Consider the following 26,708-nt stretch of genomic DNA (forward strand, 5'->3'; position numbering starts at 1 on the left):
TGCCTGGACTGTAGCCCACCAGGCTCCTCTGTCGTGGGATTCTCCAGACAAGAATCCTGGAGCTGCAGGGGATCTTCCCACCCCAGGGACCGAGCCCCTTTGTGTCGTGTCTCCTGCCGTGGCAGGCAGGTTCTCCACCACCATTGCCGCCAGGAAGGCCTGGCGTTGGGCACGTTCTGTGTTATTTGATGACAGAGATGAGTAGAAGCTTGTCTGGCCCCTGCTTTGGTCCTTTAATGTTTCAGTGGTTCTTCATCTAAAATACCTTTTTTTCCTCCTGGTGCCTTTGCCGTCACCTGTTTCACCTTCAAGTCAAGCTGGATTATTTCAGTAGAGCTGGCGATTGGCCCCGAGGAAGGAATCAGTTACCTCACAGACAAGGGCTGCAATGTAAGTGTGCTTCACCTCGGCAGGAAGGGGCTGGCACTTGTGTCCTGAGAGGAGGCGGCCCTGAGCAGGCCGAGAGTCTTGAGTAAATGCGTGGGATTTGGCCCTGCAGACTGACGGCTGTCATGAAATGCTTGAGGGTGGGGACTGATGGGCACGTTGTGTCTGCATGAGAAGAAAAGCCCACTCCTCTTGGGAAATGAGCTGGTGGTGTGTCCTTGTGGGAAGGGTCCTTTAGATGCCCGCTGTCTCCCCAGCACCAAAACCCTCAGAAGAACCCCAGAACAGGTCAGAGACGTTCCTTGCTCATGGTGTGTTGGGAGTGGGCATGGGTCCCTCTCTCTGAGAGAAGCAGGGCAGAATGCTCCCTGAGACCGAGACTGTCACCCGGAGAGTCAGGTCAGGGGCTCCCTCCCTCCTCTGCGTGTCTTCACGCTGGGGCACGGCGCCCCCTTGTCCAGCCCCTGAAGGTCGAGCACCCCTCTGCCTCCAGGAGCACAGAGGGCAGACACACCCCTGACCGTGAGGTGAGCAGGCGGCCCTGGCAGGTCCACACCAGCTCCTCAGAGTGAGAAAGGCCCCCTCCTCCTGGGCGAGGTGGACAGTCAGGCTCCCCAGACACCCTGTCAGCGGGGTGGGGTGGGGACCACGGAGATTACACGGGATAGTGCACGAGTGTCTGGCATCTGTGGTCAAATGTTTGCCTTTTCTTCCCAAAGCCCACACACCTGGCCGACTTCAACCAAGTGCAGACTATCCAGTATTCAAACAGTGAAGACAAGGACAGGAAAGGGACGCTGCAGCTGAAGATCGCAGGAGCGCCCGAGGTAAGGGGGATAAAGGAGATAGCCTCTGCTCATGCTGTGTCTGTTCAGTCCTGTCTGACTGTGTGACCCTATGGCCCGTAGCCCACCAGGCTCCTCTGTCGATGGGATTCTCCAGGCAGGAATACTGGAGTGGGTTGCCATATCCTGAAACAATCATTATTTCTAAACTAGCCCTTTATTGAAAGGATTGTTTCAGGATATAGATGAAGTTTTCATGGATCATCAGAATCTCAGCTCTCTCTTACGTAATGAGCATCACATAACAGATGTGTGTGTGTGTGCTCAGTCGCTCAGTCACGTCCGACTCTTTGCAACCCCACGGATTGTAGCTCGCCAGGCTTCTCTGTCCATGGTGATTCTCCAGGCAAGGATACTGGAGTGCGTTGTCATTTCCTCCTCAAGGGGATCTTCCCGAGGGCTCAAATTTGTGTTTCCTTCTTGGCAGGCAGATTCTTTACTGCTGAGCCTCCTAGGAAGCCCTGCATAACAAATTATTGTTGTTTAGTCGCTAAGTTGTGTCCAACTCTTTGTGACCCCATGGGCTGCAGCATGCCAGGCTTCTCTGTCCTGCACTGTCTCGCAGAGTTTGCTTGAATCCATGTCCATTGAGTTGGTGATGCCATCCAACCATCTCATCCGCTGCTGCCCTCTTCTTTTTTTGCCTTAATCTTTCCCAGCATCAGGGTCTTTTCCAGTGAGTCAGTTCTTTGCATCAGGTGGCCAAAGTGTTGGAGCTTCAGCATCAGTCCTTCTAATGAATATTCAGGGTTGATTTTCTTTAGATTTCACTGATTGATTTGATCTTGCTGTCCAAGGGACTCAAGAGTCTGTTCCAGCACCATAGTTCAAATGCATCGATTCACTTAAAAACTAATGTAGTCTTTCTGTGGAAAAACTAGAATATCATGAATTACCAAGAAAATCAACCTCTTAAAATTATATACATTCTGTAAACTGTGCTACTGTCTTATTTCCTGGATGGTGTTATATGTGATGTTCACTGTGGGGGGGGTGGGAGCAGCGCACACAGGGTTACTTCTGCATGAAGCCCATTTGGGGCGCTGCCCTGGCCCCACTCTCACCCCTAGGCTCTGTGCTGCTGCCGCCCCTGCTAGGGCAGGTTTGTTCTCGAGGCTTCTCTCATCTCATTCTTGCTCCTCCTGCTTTGGAATCCTGGCATTTCTCAGGCTCTGGGCAGTACATTTGAGTCTCAGAATTATACCACTGATGCCATGAAATATTGAAACCTTCAGATTTCCTGAAAATCTCTCAGAAATTTCCTGTCTGCACCATGATTTTCAGGCTGTCCTCCTTTCTGTTTGCTGCCCTCAAACAATACTTGGGATGACTCAGGTGAGCTGAGTTGTTCCTTTAGAAGGAAGTTATGAAGACTATGTGAGTTAGGACGTAATTGTGTTTGAAAGTAAAAATACCACTCTGATTATCTCCTGGATAACATTTAATGACAGGTCTTTTAGGAAATGTATCATAATTGTGTGTTTTGCCTTGAAAAAAGTGATTTCTAAGCTCTTAGGTAGAGCATGCTCTGCATGCTCAAAATAATGAAATTCCACTAATTTTCTCTAAGGTTAGAAAAATTATGATGGATGGTTGATAAAAGTCTACTCCACACTTGTCTAGTTTCTAAAAGAAGCCATAATTGAGCTTACTAATTTTCTAAATTCTTAATTAGAGTATGCCTAAGGAGCCAGACCTTCTGTAGGAAACATTTTTTTTCCCCCACCTCTTTGTTCTAGAAAGTGACTCTAAGCGATTTAAGTGTCTTTTTCTTTTTTGTCTGGCTTTGCCTTCTGTCACATATTCTAGGAATAAGATCCTTAAATACCACCCTCTCTTCTCACTGAGACCTGATGACAGATCTCGTCTCACTCCCACTCTCCTCTGGGCTCAAGTGCTTCTCGATCTGATGTCACGGCACAGCTGGCCCTCTGAGGAGCGGAAGGAACAATGACCGCTCTCTCTGGCTCTTCTCCCCTGTCCAGCCCCTGACGGTCACGGCCCCGTCCCTGACCATCGCCGAGAACATGGCCGACCTGATCGACGGGTACTGCCGCCTGGTGCACGGGGCCACGCAGTCCTTCATCATCCGGCCCCAGAAAGGTGAGCCGCCCCTGCCCTAGCCTTCCGCGCCGCCACCAGGCTCGCCCGCAGCCCGAGCCCGTCCTTCAGGCCACTCTGAACGTGAAGAGTGAACAAATAATTCAGCCCAGCAAATCTGTATTCCTGCTTTTCTAGGGCAGCGACTCAGCTCACAGCCTACGAGCTGGGTTTGGACAGAGCTTAAAGGACACATGGTTTGTGTTCAGACCCTTTTGATTTGAGCGACAGCCTTAAAGTATTGTCTCAGTTACCATTAGTGTTTTTTAAATAAACTTTTGGGATTATGTTCAAGGGATTTTTTTTTAAGCCCCTATAACTCATATAGATAAAGTCTCCTATTTGTTAAAGCTCTCAAAAGCTTAGAGCAGTCAGAGAACAAACTCGGTCTGAAGCATGATGTCTTGAATCCTCGGAACGGGGCTGAGTCTCTGTAGCCTTTTGCAAAGGGTTAAGACACAGTGTTTCTGAGGGTCTGGATTTCTGAAACAAAGCAGGAAAAAACCAGGCTTTGGAATTACATTGACCGATGGGTTCACATCATGAGCGCGTGCCATCTGCTAAGTACTTAGCTTCCTGCGCCTCAGTTCCGTCCAGGAAGGCGAGAAGAGTGGTACTTGCTTCTGTGGTCTCTGCGGGAAGCAGGATGGGAATGGCCTCCATTGGAGGTGGCTCAGGGCACCCACAGTGTCACACACTTCAAAGATTCTGCTTGTTCCCATGTGATCATGACGCACTGGATGAGCCTGGGCTTGGGGACTTCTCATCCTTAAGGAGGAGCAGTACCTGCTTTGTAGCGTGGGAGGTGGGTCCGTGTCCACAGTTGCCCCCATCAGGCTGCCGCTCTGGGCAGGCAGACACAAGATCCTTGCCAGCACACCCCCACCCCGTGGGAAGGACGATCAGAGGAGGAGTCGGGGAGACATGAGGGATGCAGATGAGGCCCTGCACTCCTGGTGTAGACATTGCAGAGTCGTGCTGCCCAGCGGTCCAGTTCTCTGTGCTGACAGCAGGTGGAGGGCGTGGGGGTGGGGGATGAAGCAGAGGCATCGCTGGAATCTTTGTTTAAACCTTTGTTAGTGTCAGGATGTCATACTAAAGCCATCAGCCAAAAGGCCAGTAAGTGCATGAATTCCAGGACATGAATAATCTGGCAGAACTGTTTCTTTCCACCATGATCAAACCAATAAAATCTATTTATTTATTTTCCCCCTAAAATGGAGTGTGTGTTATGATAGCTTTTTTAAATGTGAAATACAGTAGTGAAGTTGCTTTTAGAAATATCTAAAGGCTCCTTTCATTTAAAATTTTTGCATTCATGAGCTCTTGAGTTTTCATTTTGTGCTTCATTTAAATGAAGGTATATACCTTGCAAGCATTGTTTAAATGTTTTGGGAAAGTTGCTTCACATAAAGATAGTATTCTGTTAAAAATGTTAAATGTACTATAGCACCTATCTTCTTTTTGGTAAATAATTGTTTTATTTCACCCTAATTTGCCAAAATATTGTTCATCAATTTGTTGGTATATGAAAAAATAACATTCAGACATTAGGCGTTAAATGTTTGAGGCTTTAACATCTTCTTGGGTTGGTTTTTAGTTGACTTTTTTCCCCTGTTGGAAGAAACATTTTGATATCAAATCTCTTGAAATGCGACACATTAAATTCTTCATTCATATGAAGACAGCATAAATGAAATCGCTTCTCATAAAAACGTAGTGGGTCCGAGGCTTTTATCAATTTTATGTGGTCTTTATAGATGATTAAGCCTGATAATTTACTTTATTCTAAATCACAGCATATGTGCTTGTGACTATTTTATAATAGATTCCTAAAGTTAAGTTATATTGCCTAATTGAAATAATATTTATTTTTTTTAAATAATATTTAAAGTCAAATGTTTTTAATGGATTATAATTAGAAATATGTGGACAGGAGCATATGTACACTTTCTAATTTAGTTTCTTAAAATTTCAAATAAGTGTAAAATATGTTTCTACAACTCTGATGCACCATTTTCCTGGTACACGCGTTAAGGAACAGTTGCATACATACCCGTCTGTTCTCTCTAGGTTATGAGCTGCTTCATGGTAAGCAACACGCATGTGTTTGTGAGTGTAACAGTTCTAAGTGACGTCTCAGTTCTACACGTGAGCGCTGCTCTGCCCAGGTGCACTTTGTTAGCTCTGTGATCCACCATAATTGCTTCAATTTAGAAAGTGCTTTTATAGGTGGTATCACTGGGGCAGAAAACTGTAATAAGAGTCAGAAGCCATGTGCCCGAACCAGCTTCTATCAGAGTTGCTCTGTTACCCCGGACCTTCTTGTGGGGCCTTACCTAACTTATCCTTTAATTTAGAGAAAACTCAGTGGCAGTTTTTCAATTTTTAGTTAAATTCTCCTCAGAGGAAAGAATTGTGCAAATTAGGGTCATAATTTCACATTACCAAGACAAGAGTAACCCTTTTCCCAGGCAGCCAGGGGACTGGTGGGAAATTAACCTGGCTTTACCACCAGGTTAATCCAGATAAGAGAGGTTAAACCAGGGGCTCCGTGCTTCCTGGTTCACTAAGGACAGCTGGGGAACGCGTCTCCCCAGCCCCTGAGCAAGTCCTGAGCTCCCCTGTGATGCCCCGGCCGGAGCCCAGCCGTCATCGTGGGGGTCGGCCCTTGTGTAGGGGCCCCAGCACCTCCCCCAGCTGCGTCCCTGGGCCTCCTCAGGCTCTGAGGCTGCTGGCCCCTCGGCTGCCCGGGACCCACGTTCCTCTGGCAGCTACAGAGCCGGTGGGTTTGTTTCCTTTGAATTTCTGTGTTCCCTGTATAGATTTTGGAGTAGCCAAACCTATGCAGGGTGTTCAGTCTTTGTAAAGAATGTTGGCTTTGATTATGAAAAATTCTTTCTTCTCTAACGTCTCCTGGGAAGAACAGCTTTCTTCTGTTTATCCCTTAGCCTGGTTTTGAGAGGCAGTGCCTTTCCTGTAGTCTGCACCTGCAGACAGCATGTTTGTCATAAATACTGAAAATAAAGCTGTGTTAACCCATCACAGGCATATAACAGCTGCGTTTAAAGGATTATTGCTAAAATTCTGGGATAGGACTCATCTTCTTTGGTTTCTACATACAGTCTTTTCCAAAGGAATCTCATCTCTCTCTTTTCATTTTTTTCCACAGAAGGTGAACGGGCTTTGCCATCGATACCAAAGTAAGTACCACTCTCTGTGCCTTGTTAGTCCGTTGCATTAGAGACTGAAAGTCTCCATGCTTTATTTTACATTTGCCTGAGTAATGAAATTTCTACATGTATGATTAGGAAATCAGAAAGCAAGTATTTCCAGAAAGAAATCAGTTGTAAATCATCTAAAGTATTTAGGTTTTTTGTTGTTGTTGTTGTTGTTTTAATTCATTTATTTTTTATTGAAGGATAATTGCTTTACAAGTATTTAGGTTTAGTCAGAAGTGTAAAGTGAATCTTCCCTTGAAGTTCAGTAAGAAGCTCAAGAATAGTAGTGATAACAGGAGAGGGGTCTGTTGTCAGATGGTTACTATATAGGCAACGGCAGTCTGCACAGAGACCTGAAAGTCAGTACCATTCTGGCTATTTTACAAGTGAGAAAATTAAAGATATGCAACTTAGGTTAATTTTAAAACATGTTTGTGTCACGGATTTCATAGTAGATACTTTAATCTGTAAAAGTGAAGAAGGCCCGAGCTTCTCTGTCCTCAGCCAGCGTGCTAGGGATTGGGGAGCACATGAAAGGCACCACGCTCACAGTCAGGTATGCAGCTGGGTGCCGAGAGCTCAGAGGGAGGGACTTGAGGAGACGCCCCTGGCGCTGCACAGGGGCTAAGGGAGCAGAGCCTGGGCGCCTCTGACCTGTCACTCCCTCTCCTCCACTGCCAGTCCCTCCCTTTCTGCTTCCGAACTGTCAGGCCCATGCACTTCACCTGCCCACCACCCTCCCCGGTTGTTAGCTGTTAGCACCTGTCTGGGCTCTACTAGCAGACGCCTGTGTCGGGGTCCCCTGGACCACTTCGTGCAGGGATTCTCTAGAAGGAATGCCCAGGACTCGGCATATAAAGGCTCTCATGGTTGCGATGCATGACAGCCCAGGGAGAGTGCGACGGCCTGGTGTTCAGAGGGGCCGGGCAGCCCCGGGGGCCCTCTCTCAGGGGCGCAGGCAGGACACATGGAGAGTGGTCTCCCAGGGAAGCTCGTGAGAGACTCAGCGCCCCCCCTTTACGTGGGCCTGGTCCCGTGTGCACCCTGTGCTTGGCGTGTGCCCAGATTCCAGTCTCCCAAACGGAAGGCAAGAGCTCAGCATGGGCCATATGATTTGCACCATTGGCCTCAGGACAGGGAGCTGTCCTGATTAGTAGGGATGGTGGCAGCCCTCCTCGACACCAGCCAGGGGCTAGCCTCAGAGGACAGCGCCACAGACCCCTGGCTCCCATCCTCTGCATGCCTTTGCCTGTCTTCTCTGCAGCATCGGGAGGGAGCTTTCCTCTCAAAGTCCTGTGTGGATGCTGCTGCTCTTGGATAAATGCCCATATCCTTCAGCCGTCTGGGGAGAGGCTGTGCGGCCTCTCCAGCCTTGCTTCTGCTCCCACACTCAAGCTTCAGCCACACTGAATGCCCTTCGGCTCCTGGAGCCCACGTCCCTCCTTCAGCAGGGCCCTGCTCAGGTCTCACCCTGCATCACTTCATCTGAAAACCCCCCATCACTCCAGTCCTGGAAGCAGCCCTGTGTTTTTCCGTAACTTATCTGAGTAACAGTCACCTCTCTGCTGCTCTCACTCTTGGGCTTCACTGATGGCCGGGGTCAGGGGGCCTGTAGGCCTGACACGGGACAGTAGGTGGCACCCAGTAGGTACACAGTTGCTGAGCAGGCAAGTGGTGGGGGGGTGAGACCATTTCTCTCAGCTTTTAGGCATTGTTTCACAAACCCAACAACATTTAATAGATATGTATTAATGTTATGAATTAATGGATATTAACTAATTAAAATTATTGTTTATTAATTATAAAATCAGGCAAGAAATTCGTGCTCATAATATTTTCAGTTGTAGAAAGTCTTTGAGAGATGACTGTGGATTAAATGCACAGGAATTGTAAATATAGACGTAAAAGTGAGGAGTAAGGGAGTAGATTAGAAGTGCTAACAGATACTAGAAAGGAGCAGAATTTCCACAAATCACAGAGCGGCAGACGTGTTGTTACCACTGATCAGAGAGGTGTTTGTGAGCAGGTTGATTCAGAAAAGTGCCCCAGCCGACAGCAGAGGACGACGCAACATGCTGTCTGTGGGACAGAGGCAGAGGACCGTGGCCTGTGTATTAGGAACGTGCACCTGTGACCTCCCAATAAATGCAGTTGAGAGGGAATTACGATCAGTCAGGTGGCTGCAGTGGAAGAGGAGCTGGTGGTTTGTTAGAACACTCTGGTTAAACTTTTATTATAGACATACCATTTCAAACGTGTAGCAAATTCAGTAAAAGAACTGATGTGTATGGCTTTGTGCTGTAAACCTTCCCCGGTCACTCAGTGGGTAAAGAATCCACCTGCAATACAGAAGACCCAGGTTCAATCCTTGGGCCAGGAAGATCCCCTGGAGAAGGGAATGGCTACCCACTCCAGTATTCTTGCCTGGAGAACCCCATGGACAGCGGAGTCTGGTGGACTGCTGTCCGTGGGGTCGCAGAGAGTGACACAACTGAGCGACTAACACTTTCTAGAGGTTGTGCAGTTGCACATTGAATATTTCTAGTTCTCAGAAGGGATATATTAAGCTCCAAGACTTCCAATATAAATTCTGTTTACTAAGGAAAATTCCTGTTCAGTATTTCTAGAGTAAATATTTATGTATCAGAAAAAAAGTTTTCTTTTATGAAAAGAGCAAAATAATTTTGACACCTGAAGACTGTAGGGTTCCTTTTTCCTCTCTGTTTTATGCTTTTTCGAAAAGTTTGAATTGAACTATACTTGGATTTTTTTTTAATGTGCTTAAAACCTTTGACCAAAATATGATTTTATGTGGATGTGTGTGTAAAACACTACCATTGTTGAGCCATTTCATGAAATGAATAACCAGATGTGTTAACCTTACCTGTGTCAGTCTGTAAATAATGACAGTATGTGTCACCATCCTGCCTGCTCTTGATCACGCTCTAAACGGCAGCAGGGCCAGTGCCGTGTCCAGAGGACTCCTCAGTCGCGGGCGTCTCCCCTCGGCAGCCCAGCATCTGAAGTGATTCAGGCCATGCGCACCACGCTCAGCAGTGTTGTGGCTCAGCGTTCCTTCCCTCGTCGGCCTGCACTTCTGGTCTTTAAAACGTTAAAGCAGGCTTTAAGGACCTCGGGTGATAGAATCTGGTATTTCACAAAGTCCCCCTCTGGACTGTGCCGTCTCCCTGGGAGAGGGCACAGCCGTCCTGGTTCTGGGCAGCTGGCGTGCATGTGAATGCCAGCAGCGTGGTCTGGAGAGTGGGGCGCTCACGCTTTGCACCTCTGTTCCAGGCTGGCCAACAGCGAGAAGCAGGGCGTGCGCACCCATGCGGTCTCCGTGTCAGGTAAGAGGCCACATGGGCGGCAGCAGGGTGCCCACAGCGGTGGGAGGGGGCCCCGTGTGTCTGACCTCTGCTCATTCTTATGAGGATTATGTCTTTCTAGGCTAGATTATGAATGTTAAAGATTAAAGTTATTTAATTTTTAAAACTTAAAAGTAACTTTAAAATTTGTATAATTTTACAGTAGTAGATTACTCACAAATTACTTAGAATTCCAAGTTATGTTTCAGTTTTAATGCCATGTTAATTGTAGAGTGAAAATGTTTGCTTTCGAAGCTGCCATTATAATTTATGCTTGCAGTTCAAAAATTAACATAATATGCTTTGTGTATTTATTATTTTTTGAAGTTCAAGAGATGTGGAATATTTATAAACAGCTTTTTTTGTTAACAAGTAACATAAAATGGTGTTTGAATATTGCTTTTTAAAAGATACAGTTAAGATATTGACATAAGCAGTATCTTAACTATTTACTGGTGTGATGAGCATGGTGTGCTTTCTCTGATATGTTTCTCAAAATACATGTGCCTTTTCCCCCCCATTTAAAAATGTAGAAAATAGAGGAAAGGTGGGAAAAAGCATCTTCTATGGACCCAGGTTTGGCATCTTAAAATACACATGCTAAACGTGTGTATATACATGTATATATACACATGTATATCCATATGCACACATATATAGTATGTTCTCATCTATGTCACATTTCTAAAATAACAGATTCCTAAAACTCTACTGTCTGACAGTCTGACTTAGAAGAAGTCTAATTCTTGTTAGTTTAATTTACCTTGAGTGAATTTTTACCTAAAATTTAGTTTTGTGCATTTGCCTAGTTGATGACTGAATTATTTGTTAATGTTCCAGCATACAAATATAATCGCTTATTTTTTTTATCATCCGTAAACATCCCACAGCCCCCTTCTCAAGAAATATTTGTGTTGGTATTCATGCTTTTGTGCTTAGCAGAGGTCCTCTAGTGAGGAACCTCGTGGGGCAGGGGTGTAGGGGGAGCCCTGCGGCTCAGGAGTCAACCCCTTCCCGATGTGGGGGGAGGCCTGTTCAGTGCCGGAGCTTGTGCTGCCGGGCGGTGCCGGACGCCGGCAGCCTCCCCTCAGCCCAGGGTGACGCACGGGGGCTGAGTAGCTTGGCATCTCCAGTCTGTGGTGGCGCAGGAGATTTGGCAGGCAGGGAGCAGGCCCTTCGGGGTCGTGATCTAGTTGGAGAGAGACGCCACCGCCCACCCGAGTGGCCTGGTGGCGGAGAACTTGTCAGCATCAGAGGGTGTTTTGTACCGTGCTCCACAGAAGAGGAGCTATCCAGCCAGCGCTGAGTCATTCCTAAGCGCTCCAGTCGTCCCCCGCTGGACTGGAAGCGAGCCTGGGCGGCCAGCTGGGAGGCACCGGTGGTCCTCACTGACCTGGGCGCCCCTGTGCTCTGCAGGCGCTCTGTGCGATGCTGAGCTGACACACCCTGCCAAGCTCATCACAACTCCGGGTTGCGACAAAACACGACAGGCCTCACGGAAGCTTCGGGTCTCATTTCTTCCATTTCGTAATGTCCTCAGCGTTTTTCCACAGCTGCCCGTTAAGACACTTGTGGGTGTCACCTCTCCCAGCACCCCCGTCCTGATCCGCCTTCACTGTCCTCCCCAGGCACCCTGGACTGGAGTTCACGCTGCAGCCCCTTCTCTACAGCAGCTCTCAGGATACTCCCCCCTTTACTGAATGTAGGTAGGCGATTCCCTTGGCAGAATCTTTCCTCAGCTTGGCCCCGAGGCTTCCCAACGTCTCTGCGCAGCCCGCCCCCGTCCTCCATACAGGTCTTCACACAGTTCTGTCGAGCATCTGGCCCCTCTGTTCACCTCCTTCCCCCTGTAGTTCTGCTCAGACTGCTCCACCGGCCAGCACAGCCTTTTCATCATCACACGTCAAAATCTTTCCATTCTTCAGAGTCAGTGATGCTGTTCCACACGTGGCCACCACTTTGGTGGTTCACGGAACCACCAAACCTTCATTCACAGGCCACAAAGAACGTTCCATGTCCCATGAATATTTAGTGACTGGATGTACCTCTTAGATTCCTGTCACTCCTCCGTCACCCCGCTCATGACTTGCTCCCTTCCATGGAGTTGGACTCACGGCGTGCAAAGACTCTTGAACACGCCATCCCAGCAGTATGGCTGGCCAAGAGCTGCGCCTTGCACTTAGCTCTTAAGCTGTTAAGGTGACACCTAGATGACCAAGACTTCTGCCAAACCTCAAGATTCTTTTTTATCTGGTAGCCTGGAAACCACGCGGGTGTGCTGTGGTTAACCTCAGCCACCCGCAGACTCAGTGGAGCGCCACGCCGGTCCCCCACGCCACAAGCCGATCTGTCTCCAGGATGGTGTGGTGGTGGCTGAGGCTCAGCCTGACTGTGGCCAGCAGTCATGACCTGCTTTTCTGTCATAGTCTATCCTGTCCCACCCCAGCAAACCCCTGCAAGGTGGCTATTAGTCCAGTCTTAGAAAGTCCATCATCAGGTGCTGCTCAGTGCCTGCTCTGTGCTAGGCCTTGTTCCAGATGCTGGGGTGCACTGGTGGACGGAGCCAGCTTGCTCCTGTGCGGACCTGATGTTCTGTGCAGGAGACAGAGACGCTGGATGGAAATCAAGCAGGCAGATGCAGAGTGAGGGTAGAGGTCCAGGGACGTCCCTCTGAGCAGTTGACTGAATACAGTGAGACTTGGGGCCTGCGGACACTGGGACAGTGAGCGCCAGGCCCTACAGTGGAAGCTTGGCAAACTCAGCACCAGCCAGAGAGCTGAGAGGCCGGGGCAGGGCAGGCAAGGGCACACCCAGCAGAGAGGTGACAGCTCTCTCCTTATTAGGCACTCAAGGTGCTGTGCATAGCATTAGACATTACCTTGTTAATCCTTGTGACGACCTCCCAGGTCTTTATCGTCTCCCCATTTCACAGACAGGAGGAAAGACAGAGAGGGCTTGTTCAGTGTCACACAGCTTGAAAACGATGGAGCAAGGACTGAACTCAGGTCGTTATTGCCCTCTAGGTTATGTTGCCTTTCAGTAATAATTTAAGGGAGATGATCCCAAGTACAGATGAAGAATCAGCTGGGAAGATGGAGAAAGTGGGACTGCCTGATTCCCCTATTTTTTATACAGTCACAACTGAGAAGCTCTTCCCTAGTCTTTAAGGCTGGCTTCAAATGCCACCCCCTCCTGAAGCCCTCCCTGCCTACTCCAGGACCCTCCTTCCTCAGAGTTGTCTCGCCTGCCATACATGCCACTATTGTGGATAATCTTTAAATAGATACGAGCTTAGAAACCTTCTTATCCCCTAGACCACAACTCCATCATAGACAAAGACATGTTCTATTTGTCGTTCCTGTCTAGGACAGAGTGCTCAGGGATTGTTTTTAGGTGAATCGGCTGCCTGAGCAAGGTGCGGAGATTGGTGCTAGGGCTTGGAGGACTGCACTTTGGTGGGGGGACAGGGAGAAAGGCAGGGACCCTCAGAGTGGATAGTGGCCTCGAGAGCTGCTGGGCTCACAGACTCCCCAAGTGCTGGTCATGATGAACCCTTCTGCATGCACCCCTAGGCAGTTTGGGGCAAGGGGTCCAGAGGCCAGCCAGTGGGAAGGCTGAAGTCTGGATGTCAGCAAACAGTCCCCAGCTCATGATCACGGGTTCCAGGCCCTCCTGCGTATCTCTTTGTGAGGAAGTAGAGTTTCAGACCATCCTCAGTAGGGTCCAGTTTCAGTCCATGTTGAACATACGCAGTCTTGTTTCTGAGAGCTGGAGTTTCTAACGTTAGTTTGAGATGAGCCAGTTTACAGTCCATGTCCAGTATATGCAGTCTTGTCTCTGAGATCTAGAGTTTTGCTCTAATGTAAGTGTGAGATGAGCCAGTTTACAGTCCATGTCCAGTATATGCAGTCTTGTCTCTGAGATCTAGAGTTTCGCTCTAATGTAAGCGTGAGATGAGCTGGTTTATGGAAATAGCCCCCAGAATAGAGCATTTCCCTGGGCACCTTCTCAGAGGGCCTAGAGTCAACTTTTCTAGCCTATGTGTATGATTTTAGGAACCGTGTTTCTTCTGGAGCACAGTTAGCAGTACATGGAAAGGCCTTCGCTTGTCCTAAGGGGTCTGTGTGTGTCAGAGGGGCACCTGGAGTAGGTGGGGGGCTTGAGCAATGTTTGTGTGGATGAAGATTCCCCGGAATGCAGGTGCTTTGTTCACTGAATGAAGCTGAATTTTAAATATTCCAAAGGCAGAAACTTTGGTTTTCGGTTGTTTTTTGTGTTTCAAGATTCTGTTTGTCTGTTTTAAATAACCAGGCCTCTAGTGAAGCAGTGGGACCTTAAGTGTAACAGAAATGCTGATGACCTGTGACAACCACTTCACTGTGCCCATGGCTCCTGTCACATGTCTGGGTTGTGGTAACGGGGTTGGAGATCAGAAGACTGTATTCTCTCTTCTGTGTCTGTCACCACAACCAAGGCCATGACCTTTTCCTTTTGTTAGAAATGTTTGGTTTGATTGTCTCTGCTGAGCCCTTGGTGGTGAACACATGTATCACTCTGTAGTGATACTTTGCAATGGGATGTTTATTATAAATTAAAAAAAAATTTTTTTTGCTTTGTAACCGATTCTTCTGGTTTAGTTGTTAACCTTGCAGCATCATTCTAGCTATTTAAAATTACACATAGTGACTAAAAATTATCCTAAACTAAAAGTTGACAAATGTCATTTGCATTAAGCTGCTTCGTTACAAATACTAAAGCAGCTACTTAATATATGTAGAAGTAGTTTGTGAAGTTCTGTAAAATATTAGGTGGTATGTGGGTTGGTGTTCAGCTGCTAAGTCATGTCTGACTCTTTGCGACCCCATGAACTGCAGCACGCCTGGCTTCCCTGCCCTCCACCGTCTCCCAGAGTTTGTTCAAATTCATGTCCATTGAGTCAGTGATGCTATCTTTAATAATTGCGTTTTTTTCTCCTTTTTTCTCACTGTCTCTGAAGCACTAAGCCTGCAATTCATTCATTGCGCTGCCACTGCTTTGTAAATACAAGTAGTTACTTAGCTATGAGTGAGGCTCAGAGATTATGCACACTCACAAGCATTGTCTTGTTTAAGCCTCAGGACAGTCTTCCTCCTTTTCCCACTTCACAGGTGAGCTAGGGTGGTGAGGTGTGGCTCACGTAGCTAGCCAAAGCAGAGAGTCTGGTGGAAACCCAGATCTGGGCTCTGAAACCCACTGTCTTCTCATCAAATCACACCGAGATGTTGGAAGGCAGGAGGTGTCGATGTGAGAAGGGAGGAGAATTTTCCTGGAAGAGTCTGAGTCCGATTTCAGGGTGGTTTTTCTTCCATTTATCAGGAATAGCAATAGCATAGTGTTGACTCATTTCTGACTGTTCTGTTGGAATCCAAATATCTGCCCTACCTTCAAGTTTGAATGAGTTTTTTTCATCTGGTTTACAGCCTAGTTTCACTTTTGGTAACTGATTTAGAAGGCAGTCTCCATCTATACTGAAAGCTTGATTTTAAGTGAAAGCTTTCAGGAATTGTTTAAGTGCCCTAATTTAGAGTACTGTCGCCTAGTACAGGGGTCCCCAAGCCCCCGGGCTGCGGACCAGTCCTGGTCCTTGGGTCCTCAGCTTGTTAGGAACCAGGAAAAGGTGAGCCGCAGGCAAGGGAGCCAGGCTTCACCTTCTGCCCCCCTTCACTCAAATGACCGCCTGAGTCACCCCCTACCTTTGAGTCATAGAAATACCGTCTCCCTTAAATCTAGTTCTTGTTGCCAAAAAAGTTGGAGATTGCTGGCCTATTACCTGTGAGGCTAATTTTTGTAAATTATGTGTCTTATGACATAATTTAATCAAACTAATGCAACTGATGGTTTTTATGTGCACTGGTGGCTTACCTGGTAAAGAATCCGCCTGCAGTGAGGGAGACCTGGGTTCAATCCCTGGGTTGGGAAGATCCCCTGGAGAAGGGAATGGCTACCCACTCCAGTATTCTGTCCTGGAGACTTCCACGGACAGAAGTCCATGGGGTCACAGAGTCGGACATGACTGAGCGACTTTCATTCACCCACTCATGTGGTAAGTATTGGGGGTTTGACTTATTCACAGTACTTGTCTTACTGGAAATGCTTCTGATTCCGACAGTCATAACTAGAGTCCTGCGGTCAGTGTGGGGTTAGGAGAGACGTTTAGAGGTCTCTGGCTGGGTGGGGGCAGGGTGATTGATCGTGTTGTACCTGAATGAGGAAGTCATGATCGGCAGAATACCTTTGCCCCCACCCCCCACCCCCTGTGCTGTCTCCTTCCTCCCAGGACCTCTCCTTGCACCATTGTTACAGCATCTGGACTCTCCCTCCTCGCACCATTGTTACAGCGTTTGGACTCCCTTTGCCTCTCTTGAGATTTGAGGCTGCTGCCTGATTGCAGCCCTCTCCTCTCTGGCTTCTACAGGAGTCCCATGGGTTCTGAACTACCCACAGCGTGTGTTGTAGGCTAATGCCCTGAAGAAGCACCCAGAGCCAGGCTGGTTTCCTGCTCCTCAGCTGCAGGCTGGAGATGGGCAGACACATGTAGGACCCCCCGCGGGGACACTTTCAGATGAAAAAGAATCCGAATGAGATCGGAGCAATCATGAGTGCAACAGAAATTTACAGAGGATATTTACTCGGGTAAACTTCCAGGCCACAGATCTGTCCTCAGGCCCTGTGGACGCAGTTTCCAGAGTAGAGTGTGCCCTGCTGCTCCTTGTTGGCCCCACTCAGTGAGGGGCTGTGTGCTGCTGCTTCCTCAAGAGCACTCTGACCTGTATGTTCCAAGCTCTGGCCTGTAGGAAAGCGTCCCTCGTGGTGGCCAGGGTTTGGGAGTATTTGGCTGATGAGCCATCTTATTCTCCTTGCTCCTGAGAAATCTGTATGCAGGTCAAGAAGCAACAGTTAGAACTGGACATGGAATAACAGACAGCTTCCAAATCGGGAAAGGAGTACGTCAAGCCTGTATATTGTCACCCTGCTTATTTAACTTATATGCAGAGTACATCATGCGAGATGCCAGGCTGGATGAAGCACAAGCTGGAATCAAGATTGCCAGGAGAAATATCAATAACCTCAGATACCCAGATGACACCACCCTTATGGTGGTGAAAGCAAAGAACGAAAGAGCCTCTTGATGATAGTGAAAGAGGAGAGTGAAAAGTTGCATTAAAACTCAATATTTGGAAAACTAAGATCATGGCATCCAGTCCCATCACCTCATGGCAAATAGATGGGGAAACAATTGAAACAGTGACAGACTTTATTTCGGGGGCTCCAAAATCACTACATATGGTGACTGCAGCCTTGGAAGAAAAGCTGTGACCAACCTAAGTAGCATATTAAAAAACAGAGACATTACTTTACCAACAAAGGTCCGTCTAGTCAAGGCTATGGTTTTTCCAGTAGTCATGTATGGATGTGAAAGTTGGACTATAAAGAAAGCTGAGCACCAAAGAATTGATGCTTTTGAACTGTAGTGTTGGAGAAGACTTGTGAGAATCCCTTGGACTGCAAGGAGAGCCAACCAGTCCATCCTAAAGGAGATTGGTCCTGAATATTCATTGGAAGGACTGATGCTGAAGCTGAAACTCCAATGCTTTGGCCACCTGATGGTGAAGAACCGACTCATTGGAAGAGATCCTGATACTGGGAAAGATGGAAGGCAGGAGGAGAAGGGGAACAGAGGATGAGATGGATGGATGGCATCACCGATGCGATGGACGTGAGTTTGAGCAAGCTCCGGGAGTTGGTGATGGACAGGGAATCCTGGCCTGCTGCAATCCATGGGGTTGCAAAGAATCAGACATGACTAAGCGACTGAACTGAACTGAATGAATAAACTTTGATAATCTTAAAATTTATTATTATTAATACAAGAAGCCCAAGTATTATCGTATTAAATATAAAAACAGATATTGTCCAAAGACCCAATTTTGGGGATTGGTTGTTTTTTTCTTTTTTTCATTCATAGAGAAAAATTTTAAAGGAAGGCTTGAAACTTTTAAAATATAAATTCCGGAATTTGACCTCATGGCTTTCTAGTCATGTGTCATGGATGCATAATAATTGTGGGATTTATTAAAAATCAAACTGCATGATATAAAATGTATATGATATTTTTACATGCAAGGGATCATGTGAATGAATGGATATTGTTGTGCTTTTGAATTTTTAGCTTCTTAACTCTTTATCCTGGGAATTTCCAAATATAATACAGAAGTAGAGAGAGTAGAACGAGGTAGTGAATCTCCAGATACTCATCACCCAGATTCAGTAACTAAAATCCAGTCACTTCATCCCTGCCTCCACCCTCTTATTCCTCATTGATTGTCTTCCCTCATAGCTCAGTTGGTAAAGAGTCTGCCTGCAACGCAGGAGACCTGGATTCGATCCCTGGGTTGGGAAGATCCCCTGGAGAAGGAAATGGCAACCTACTCCAATATTCTTGCCTGGAGAGTCCCATGGACAGAGGAGCCTGACAGACTATAGTCCATGGACTCGCAGAGTCGGACAAGACTTAGAGACTAAACCACCGCCTCTGATTGTCTTAAAGCACCTCTAAGGCATAGTCATCTGTAAGTGTTTCTAGAAGATGAAGACTTTTTAAAAGCAGTTTTATTATACTGTAAGAAAGCTAACAGTAATTCCTTAACGCCAACTGTCATTCCGTGTTGCGATTCCTTAGTTTTAAGGCCTTGTCACTCTTGGTGGTGTCCAGTTGGGGGTCAGACAGGCGGTGCTGGATGAGCTTGGCTGTGTACCCCTGCAGTCTCTGTGCACTGTCTGTATGTATCTGTGGAGGAAATCACGTCCCTCACACCGCGCCCCACGCCCTGAGTCTGGCCGATTGCAGTTCTGTGACGCTGTGCTGAGCAGGTCGCTCTCTGGCCCCTGTATTCCTGAATTTCCTGTACTCTGGTCGTTAAGGTTGAGAGGAGTTTGGTCAGGGAGTTGGGTATGGGCTGAGGGAGGCAGGTGGGCAGATCTCAAGGACTCACGTTGTTGAGATCACAACACACCCTGCGGAAATGTGACCAAATTGTTTCCATTCTTCTCATTTCCGCTCCTCAATGTGGACTGATGGCAGCAAGCTGCCGCCATCCTCATCCTGACCCTGCCCTCCCCGGGCCCGCCCCTGGAGTCCTCACCTTTGTTGACGGGAGCCTGTGGAGCTGCGGCTTCTCCGTCACGTGGTGTCGCCCGTGCATATCAGAGGGTGGGGCCGCCCTTGTACTGACCCCACTGCCACGTGTCCGCTGTTGCCCTCACCGCATCGCAGTTGTCACGTCTCCAGCTCCAGGAGGGCTGGCATGTGTCTCGTTCATCCAGCAAGTGCCTGATAGAGAGTTGACTTTCAAGAGAGTTTTCAGTACGTGAATGACAGTGAATGAGGAGCGGATGCTGGTAGACGGAGGGCTTCGGAGCCTTGTGTTCAGATACCCTGGCTCCAGTTTTTTATGTGAAAGCAGTTTATTTGAGGTGTACACTTAAGGTCTGTGTCTTTGCTGATGGTTTGGGGGAAAGTGCTGATAAAGCTCTTTTACAAATCAAGAGCTGCTAGTTCTCTGCACTGTTCTCTTTGCAGTTGAACGTTAGCTGCTCACGAGAGCCTGTGTCCATCGGTCTCTGTTGCTTGTGCCGTCGTGTGTCAGCTTTATTCTTCGTAAAGGCATCTATACCTTTGCTCGCTCCGCTGGCTTTGTGGATCTGGCTGACCTCTTCATGTCTTGCTTAAAGTTTCAGTATCTAGTGCTACTCTTTCTTAAGAGAGAAAACCGCATTTTAAAATACTAATGTCTCTCAAGTCAATTATATTAAGAAATCAAGTGTACCAGTAGTCACATAAAAGCATTGCAACTTTGTACTTGTCTTTATAGCTATGCCTTACAATGTAACATAAGTTTTCTCTGGTATTGAAATAATGTGTTTCTGTTTTTCTCTTCCCTCCTCCTGCCTCTGTATAAGGAGTCAGTCACTGCCAACCTAAGGTTAAGAAGGCTAGGCGCTTCCTCCCCTTGGTCTTCTGTGCCCACGAACCTTCTTCTGCGGGTACTGCACTCAGCTTTTGCACAGGCTCTCCTCTTAACCACAGCTGATTACAGCGGCCAGGCGGCAGCCTAATGATGCTTATAGATGGTGCCTGCCCCGGGGTCAGTGTAGTGCTGCCCGGCAGGGGCTGTGGGCTGGGGTTCAAGGTGACTGTCTGTGGGCCGTCCTGATAGAAGACTCTGTTTGCCTGTTCGCTGGTGTTTAAATGCATGACAGGGCGAGGAGTCTCTTCCTGTGTGATCTCAGTGTTTTCCCAAAGGGGCTGGCAGGTACCACACCTTTGCCTCGTGGGTGTCCTAACACAGCATGTGAGTGATGAAGGAGGATGGTGCCAGTGAGCCCCGGGGTCTCCTCGCCTGTTTCGTGGGCAGATATTCAGGGATGCTGCAGAGGACGGGCAGCCAGGGCCCCGGAAGCGTTATCTAGGAGAAGGAGATGGTGAGGGTGTAGCAACCTGGACGGTTCTTCTGCAGACGCTGTGTAGATGTGAGTGGAAGTGCATCGGCAGAGCCCCAGGAGGAGCGGCCGGAGCCCCGGGGCTCCCTGCGGAGGCCTTCTGAGGGCTGTTCCCTGCGCACACACTAATGACCCGCGGTTCCCATTTCTGTCCAAGAGGATGCACGTTCCTTTGAGGATAGTAGACTTGTCTTTAACATTTAATGGTGAGAAGCAATCAAATTAGCTTTGCTTAATGCGGCAGAAATGCACCTAAACTGCTGTTTTCCTGGGTAATGTGAGGAGGCTTCACACTTGCACTAATGCCCTCAAGTCAAGTAAACATGCTGGCTCCTCCATCCTGCAGTCTTTCTTTTACCTTCTGAATTAGACTGGGGTGGGGGTGGTTTTTGTGTTTTCCTTACACTTTGATTTGCTTGTCATTTTAATAGTGTTTTCCCTTCTCTCCCCCTCCCTTCCTCTCTCTCCTCCCTTCCCCTTTCCCTTCCTCTCCCTTTCTTTGCATGCCACCCGGATCCACAGATGAAATTAGTGGGGACGGTAATATTTATTTTCACGTTTGTGTTACTAATGTGAGATGATTATTTATGGATATAAATACCACTCAGTTTTTAATGAAAGGCAAAATGTGGCTTAGATCCAACAGAGCATGTGTGAAACCAGTGATGGTGTGAACTGGTGATCTCTTTAGAGTTGCTCAGGGCTTCAACTGAAGAAGGGTCACCGTCGGCTTCTTTACCACGTCTCACTGGTAAACTTGAGCTGTGCATGTTCATAGAGAATTTTAGGGATCTCATTATTAGAACTAAAGGTAAAGGGAAATTGTCAAAACTGTTTGATTCCTCAGTAAATGGGAGAGGGTCACACACTTTGCCACATTCGTGTGTATAGTTGGGAGTGGCGTGGCAGGAAGGACAGGAGGAAAAGTATTTCTAAGAGTCACAGAGACTGAAGCAGCTGCGGAACTGTCTGCAGCGGTTGTTTTTTCAGGCAGTCGAGGACACCATAAACTAGAAAGTTAAGAGTCACGTGCAGTGTCTTGTTTTCATTTCCCTTGTGTGCTGCCTGCATGAAGCTTTGTACTCTTTTATAATAAGGAGTGAGATTTTATAAACTAAAATTAAGGGGGATTACACTTTTCCTCACTATTCAATGAGAAAAATGCTTTGACTGAAGCTTCCGTCTGTGCTCCTGTCTGTTGGGTTGGTGACGTGATCCTTATGGGCAAAGTGCTTGCAGCGAAAGGTCTGAGCTACGTGTGACGGGGAGGGTGTCTGCCTCCCGGGCCTTGCAGCCAGAAGCTCTGCGCTCTGTGTCCCGGCTAATTGCTTGGTGGTGGCTGGCTGGAAGCTCCTCCGTGGAGGGTTCCCTGTGTGTCTGCCCTTTATCTGTGTGACTGCCGAGTCCCCCAGCAGGGATTCCGAGTGTAGCTAGGTGTTGTCTTCACTGGTGAGCAGAGGGGTGAGAGACTGACTGTCCAGGGCTGCTGGATGGGCGGCAGGGCCCAGGCTCCAGCCTCGCCAGCTCACCAGTTGGGTGACCTGCAGCAAAGCACTTGCCCCCTGGAGGCTTCATGTGTAGAGGCCTCGGTGGTGGTTTGAGGATTACTGTGAAAACATACAAATTTAAACAGATGAGTACAAGCAAGTGGTTATTACCACGTTGTTTATCTAAAGAAAACTTTTTGGTGCACTTTCCCCACATTTGGATTTCCCAGTACTATGAATCAGGGTGAGTATTATCCTCATTTTACAGGTGAATCTGCTGAGCCCTAAGGGTTTAATCCCTGAGTCTAAGGCAGGGATCCACAAACTAAGGCCCAAAGTCCAATTATAGCCCACCCCTGTTTTTGTATTGCTCCTTGAGCTAAAAAGGATTATTATGTATTTTTTTATTATGTATTTTTAAATGGTTGAGAGGAAAATCAAAGAATGTGGCATCAAAACTATGTGAAATTCAGATTTCCGTGTCCATCAGTAAGTTTCATCGAAACACAGTCATACCTTCGGTCATGACCAGTCTGCTCACCCCTGCAATTTAAGCGGCAGAGTTAAGTGGTTGCAGTGGAGACTGTGAGCAGCAAGTCTAAAATACCTACTCTCTGACCTTGTACAGAAAAAGTGTGCCGACCCTGGTGCAGGTCACAGCGCTGGTTAACGTCACAGAGCAAAGCAGCACCCTTCCTGGCTTCCTGAAGGCCCTCCTCCCCCGGCCCCCACCCCCTCCGCCTGCTGTCCGTGCAGCCTCCAAGGCTGACCGCAGGTTCGCCTGTCCAGGTGGTGTGAGGAGCTGTGATCGCTCAGTCGCACTGCACTGCTGGGCAGTGGCGTCCCCCTGCACGCGCTGCTCTGGGGGCGGTGCGTCCTCAGGCCCCCTGAGGGCAACAGGCCCGGCCGGTGTAAGTGGGGACAGACTCGCACCGCCCGCCCCCTTCCCCACCAGGGGACTGAGGGCACCCGGGAGGTTGGTGGGCTGCAGATCCTGGTCCAGTTCTGATATTTACATCCAAGTGTCCGCTGCCCCGTCCCTCCTGCTCTCCAGACTGGCCCTTCCCAGGGCCTCCAGACGCATCAGGCCTTTGGGTGACAGAGCAGAACCCGTGTGCGTGTCCAGGTTTCTGGAGCGACTTTACTAGGTCTCGCTCACCATCTTTGAGAATGAGAACTCGATACTTTTCTTTCCTCATTTCAGTTGTCAGTTTCTGTCCTTTTAACATGTCTTCACATCATTTTTATTTTACCACATACTGTGAAAACAAACACTGTAAATTACAGTGTTATCCAGGGTTTCAGAGGTCACCATTTTTCAAAGTATTTATTTTGAAATATTCAACTCATGGTCTGAAAAACCTTTCAGATTACAGTGTTACCCATGGTTTCAGAGGCCTCCATTTTTCAGAGTGTTCATTTTGAAATATTCAACTCATGGTCTGAAATTGTCTCCCAAGTACACAGACCCACAAAAGCCTACCTGGGCACAGCCCTGGAACAAAAGCTGGACCCACATTGGGGGTGAAGTCCCCAAGCACACTTAGGGGAGCGCGCTGAGGTCTCAAGACGCAGGGGGTCTGGTCTCACAAGACGAAGCCCCCATAAATGCGGAAGGTGACAAAGAGCAGAGCTTGGAACGCAGTGGCCCGGGCGCCCTCCTACAGGGCCCCTCCAGGGCCTCTGGGGGCCTCAGGTTCCAGCCTGGGAAACAGGATGATGAGAGCAGGACCCACCATGTACGATTTTCCCGAGGTTAAGCAATGGTGCGTGTATTGTTTGTGATGGTGTCTGGCAGGTGCCCAGGTCTCCGTTAGCCGTGGCCACCATGATTAAGTGGAGCACACTCAGCTCTTCCCTTCATTTGTATCGAGATCTTTCAACCTGCCTCCTTTTCCCTTATGTTTTCCTCCTACCGTATTTGGGGGCCAGATGGTTTCAGAGTGGACTCCAGTTGTTCAGGGACCGTTGAGTATGAAAAAGTACCTCTCATATCAGTGTCGTACTAGCCCATCATCCTAAAAACCAGGAAAGAAAAATGGAAAGTAGAACCAAATCCATATCAAGAGTTCTTGGGGAAATCCGCCAAGTATCTCACTTGAAAAGCCCTACATAGAAGGTCACGGTAAACCTTTGTAGGTGCATGTGCCTTCACCAATGTTGGCCCTGCCCCGTGAGAACCAGCCTGAGAAGAACACAGCAGCGAGAGCTCCCTGTTCACCTGGTGTCACAGTATCCACACCCACATTCATCACGAGTGATGCCCGGGTGTTTTGGATAATCCCCAGAGCTTTTTTTGTAGCATTCACATCACACCAAGACACAAAAACTGCAGACTCTTTCTTGTGATGGTGTAAACAAAAGTGTATGCAGCTTGTTTTTTTCCCAAATCAGTTTTGTGTGCCAGCCTGATGTATGAGCCTTCTTCTTTCTCCCTGAGAGCAGTTCAGAGGTTGTCTGTTTGCCGAGGGTTTTATAAAAAGAGGCAGTCCTGGGAGCCGCTGCAGCCCCACCCAGAGGGCTCCTGCCAGGGAGGCCTCAGAAGCAGAGGGCACCAAGGAGATCGCAGCCCTCAGTCACCCGTCGTCTTCAGGGCCCACCGCAGCTTGATGTGTGTCTCTGTGATCCTCATGACAATCCCCGCAGGCAGACATGTTCTCATCGGACACGTGAGGGCACCGCTGAAGCACAGACAGGGCTGTGGGCGCCTGCATGCAGCTCTGCCTGGCCTGGCCCCGCCGCCTCAGGCTTGCAGCCCCCCTTGCGTGCCTGGAGTGCACGCCTTGTTTCTGTTCAGTGAGCGCTTGCCCGGCACCTCCCCAGTGCCAGCTCTGGTTTGCAGTCTGAGAACAGGACAGTGGATGAGCTGCAGCAGGGCCCGCTGCCCGGGGGCTCCGCTCCCAAGATCCAGAGGACCAGCAGAGAGCTGGTAGTGACAGGCCCTGAGCAGAGCACGTTGGGCAGCGCGACTGAGAGTGGCTGGGGGCCAGGAGGGGTCTCTGAGCAGACGGCAGACACTGTTCTTTAGGGAAACAAAGGACAGGCAGACAGTGGCCCCAGCGGCCCTGGGAAGCCCGCTGAGTCCTGGGCCCCTGACATCTTAGTGGAGCCAAGAGCCCAGGGCAGGGGCTGACGATGACTCCAGGGCAGCTGTGGTAACAGGGCGGCTGGGGGGGGAGGCACAGCCAGAGTTCTGGGCAGTTTTGCAGCAGAATCCAGCCTCCTCAGGGTCAGCTGATGTGTGTTGCCCCTGAGCGGGGTGGGTGTGTGGTGTATGTGAAAGAGGACCGTGGGGGTGGTCTGTGGGTGCAGGAGATCAAGTCGCCACACTGCCGACAGTGTGGACAGTTGAGGTCCGCCTGTGTGGCCTTAGCCTGACACGGTCCCCCACTTAGTCCTCTTCCTCACCCCAGCCTTGGCGGCACACTCTGTCCCCAAATTTCATTTCGCAGTTTCCGCTCAGCCACCTTACCCAAAAGCAAGGCTGTGGACCTAGAAACCACCACCACTCCTGGTATCCACTGAGAACAGGATAGGAGAGAGAAATGTAGGAATGTAAGGTGTGGGATAGATTAAATAATTTTTTTCTTTAATCCTGAAAGTAGTAATATTTATAAACACATAAGAATAATATAAATTATCCACCTGTCATACAGGGCTTAGGAATAGGTCACATTTGCCAAATACCTAAAGGAATGCCTGTTTATGGACTTTATGTTCTGCCAGTTGAATTTGTTGTTACTTGAATTACTTTTAATGATGATGACAAATTGAGAAATGAATTCTTCGAACTACTTTTACATTTGATCTCAGTTGTCAGCATAGCAGTATGCAGAATAGTTGATGTTCTAGTGACTATAAACAGTATATAGTCTCTATTGTCTTTGGTTTCTATAATTTTAATATCTGAATGAAGTAATAATGGAAGCACAGAAGAGAGAACTTTTAATTCTTTAGAACTTATAGCCTCTCCTGGCCCAGCAGCTTAAACCCTGTGCACAGAGCTACTCAAGGTTTTCCTCTTTCCAGTACGAGAAAAACATAGAAGACCCGAGTGATTTTCCAGTGTAATTATTATCCAAGTGAGTTCGTGTTTACCTCAAAAGGAGTTTTCCCACCATTAATATGGAAATGGGTCGTTAAGTTCCTGTATTACTGAGAGGAATTGGTGGAAGCATTGGAACTTACACCAGAGAAGAACTCGGTTTCTATGCTATTCTGATTTTATTATTTTTGACACATCTTTTACCCTTTTGACATGAATAGACACTGTTCAAATATCTGAGTGAAAAGTTACAAGAGCAATTCCTGGGTTGCTTTCACCCTGAACAGATAAAGTAAGGTATCTCAAACGTCCACATGCCATTTTGTTTTCCGAAGAACATGGAGAATATGCTGTGAGGTCTGGTTGCGAATGAAGTCTGAGCTGTGCTTGGAGAAGCCCCAGCAGACGGCGGTGGGGCTCTACACGTGTGCTGGGTGTAGGGAGGCGGGCTTCACGGTCAGCCCAGCTGCTCGGTGCGTTTGAGTCGTGCACACAGTCGTTTCCTGTCTTCTGTTTTCCACAAGGGTTTTCTGTGTCAGTCTGTGTGCTCTCTGAGGAACAAGTCTGTGTATTATGACATGGTGGACCATGATGTCACCTTTATTTCCATAAATGACTCATGTGTGCACAAAAATTGAGTCATAGTGTTGTAAGAATATGTCAGCATAGCAGGGGATGCAGGCAGATCATTTTGCCTTCTCAAATTAGTTCAAGGCCAG

General features: G+C 48.2%; 1 protein-coding gene across 19 annotated transcripts in view; it reads left to right on the forward strand.

Annotated features, from left to right (window-relative positions):
• PTK2 (protein tyrosine kinase 2) overlaps nucleotides 1–26,708 on the forward strand; it is a 192,754-nt gene that overhangs the window by 113,142 nt on the left and 52,904 nt on the right. For 12 of the 19 annotated variants that reach the window (XM_061438488.1, XM_061438469.1, XM_061438476.1 and 9 more), the window contains 7 exons: nucleotides 313–390; nucleotides 1,107–1,214; nucleotides 3,218–3,335; nucleotides 6,505–6,535; nucleotides 9,848–9,900; nucleotides 19,918–20,001; nucleotides 20,980–20,997. In XM_061438488.1, the coding sequence (XP_061294472.1) occupies nucleotides 313–390; nucleotides 1,107–1,214; nucleotides 3,218–3,335; nucleotides 6,505–6,535; nucleotides 9,848–9,900; nucleotides 19,918–20,001; nucleotides 20,980–20,997 (490 nt within the window). The remainder of the gene's footprint in view (nucleotides 1–312; nucleotides 391–1,106; nucleotides 1,215–3,217; nucleotides 3,336–6,504; nucleotides 6,536–9,847; nucleotides 9,901–19,917; nucleotides 20,002–20,979; nucleotides 20,998–26,708) is intronic. The other 7 variants (XM_061438472.1, XM_061438475.1, XM_061438480.1 and 4 more) reach the window with 2 other exon arrangements.

This window comes from Bos javanicus, chromosome 14 (assembly GCF_032452875.1).
Source record: "Bos javanicus breed banteng chromosome 14, ARS-OSU_banteng_1.0, whole genome shotgun sequence".
In the NCBI taxonomy this organism is placed as follows: domain Eukaryota; kingdom Metazoa; phylum Chordata; class Mammalia; order Artiodactyla; family Bovidae; genus Bos; species Bos javanicus.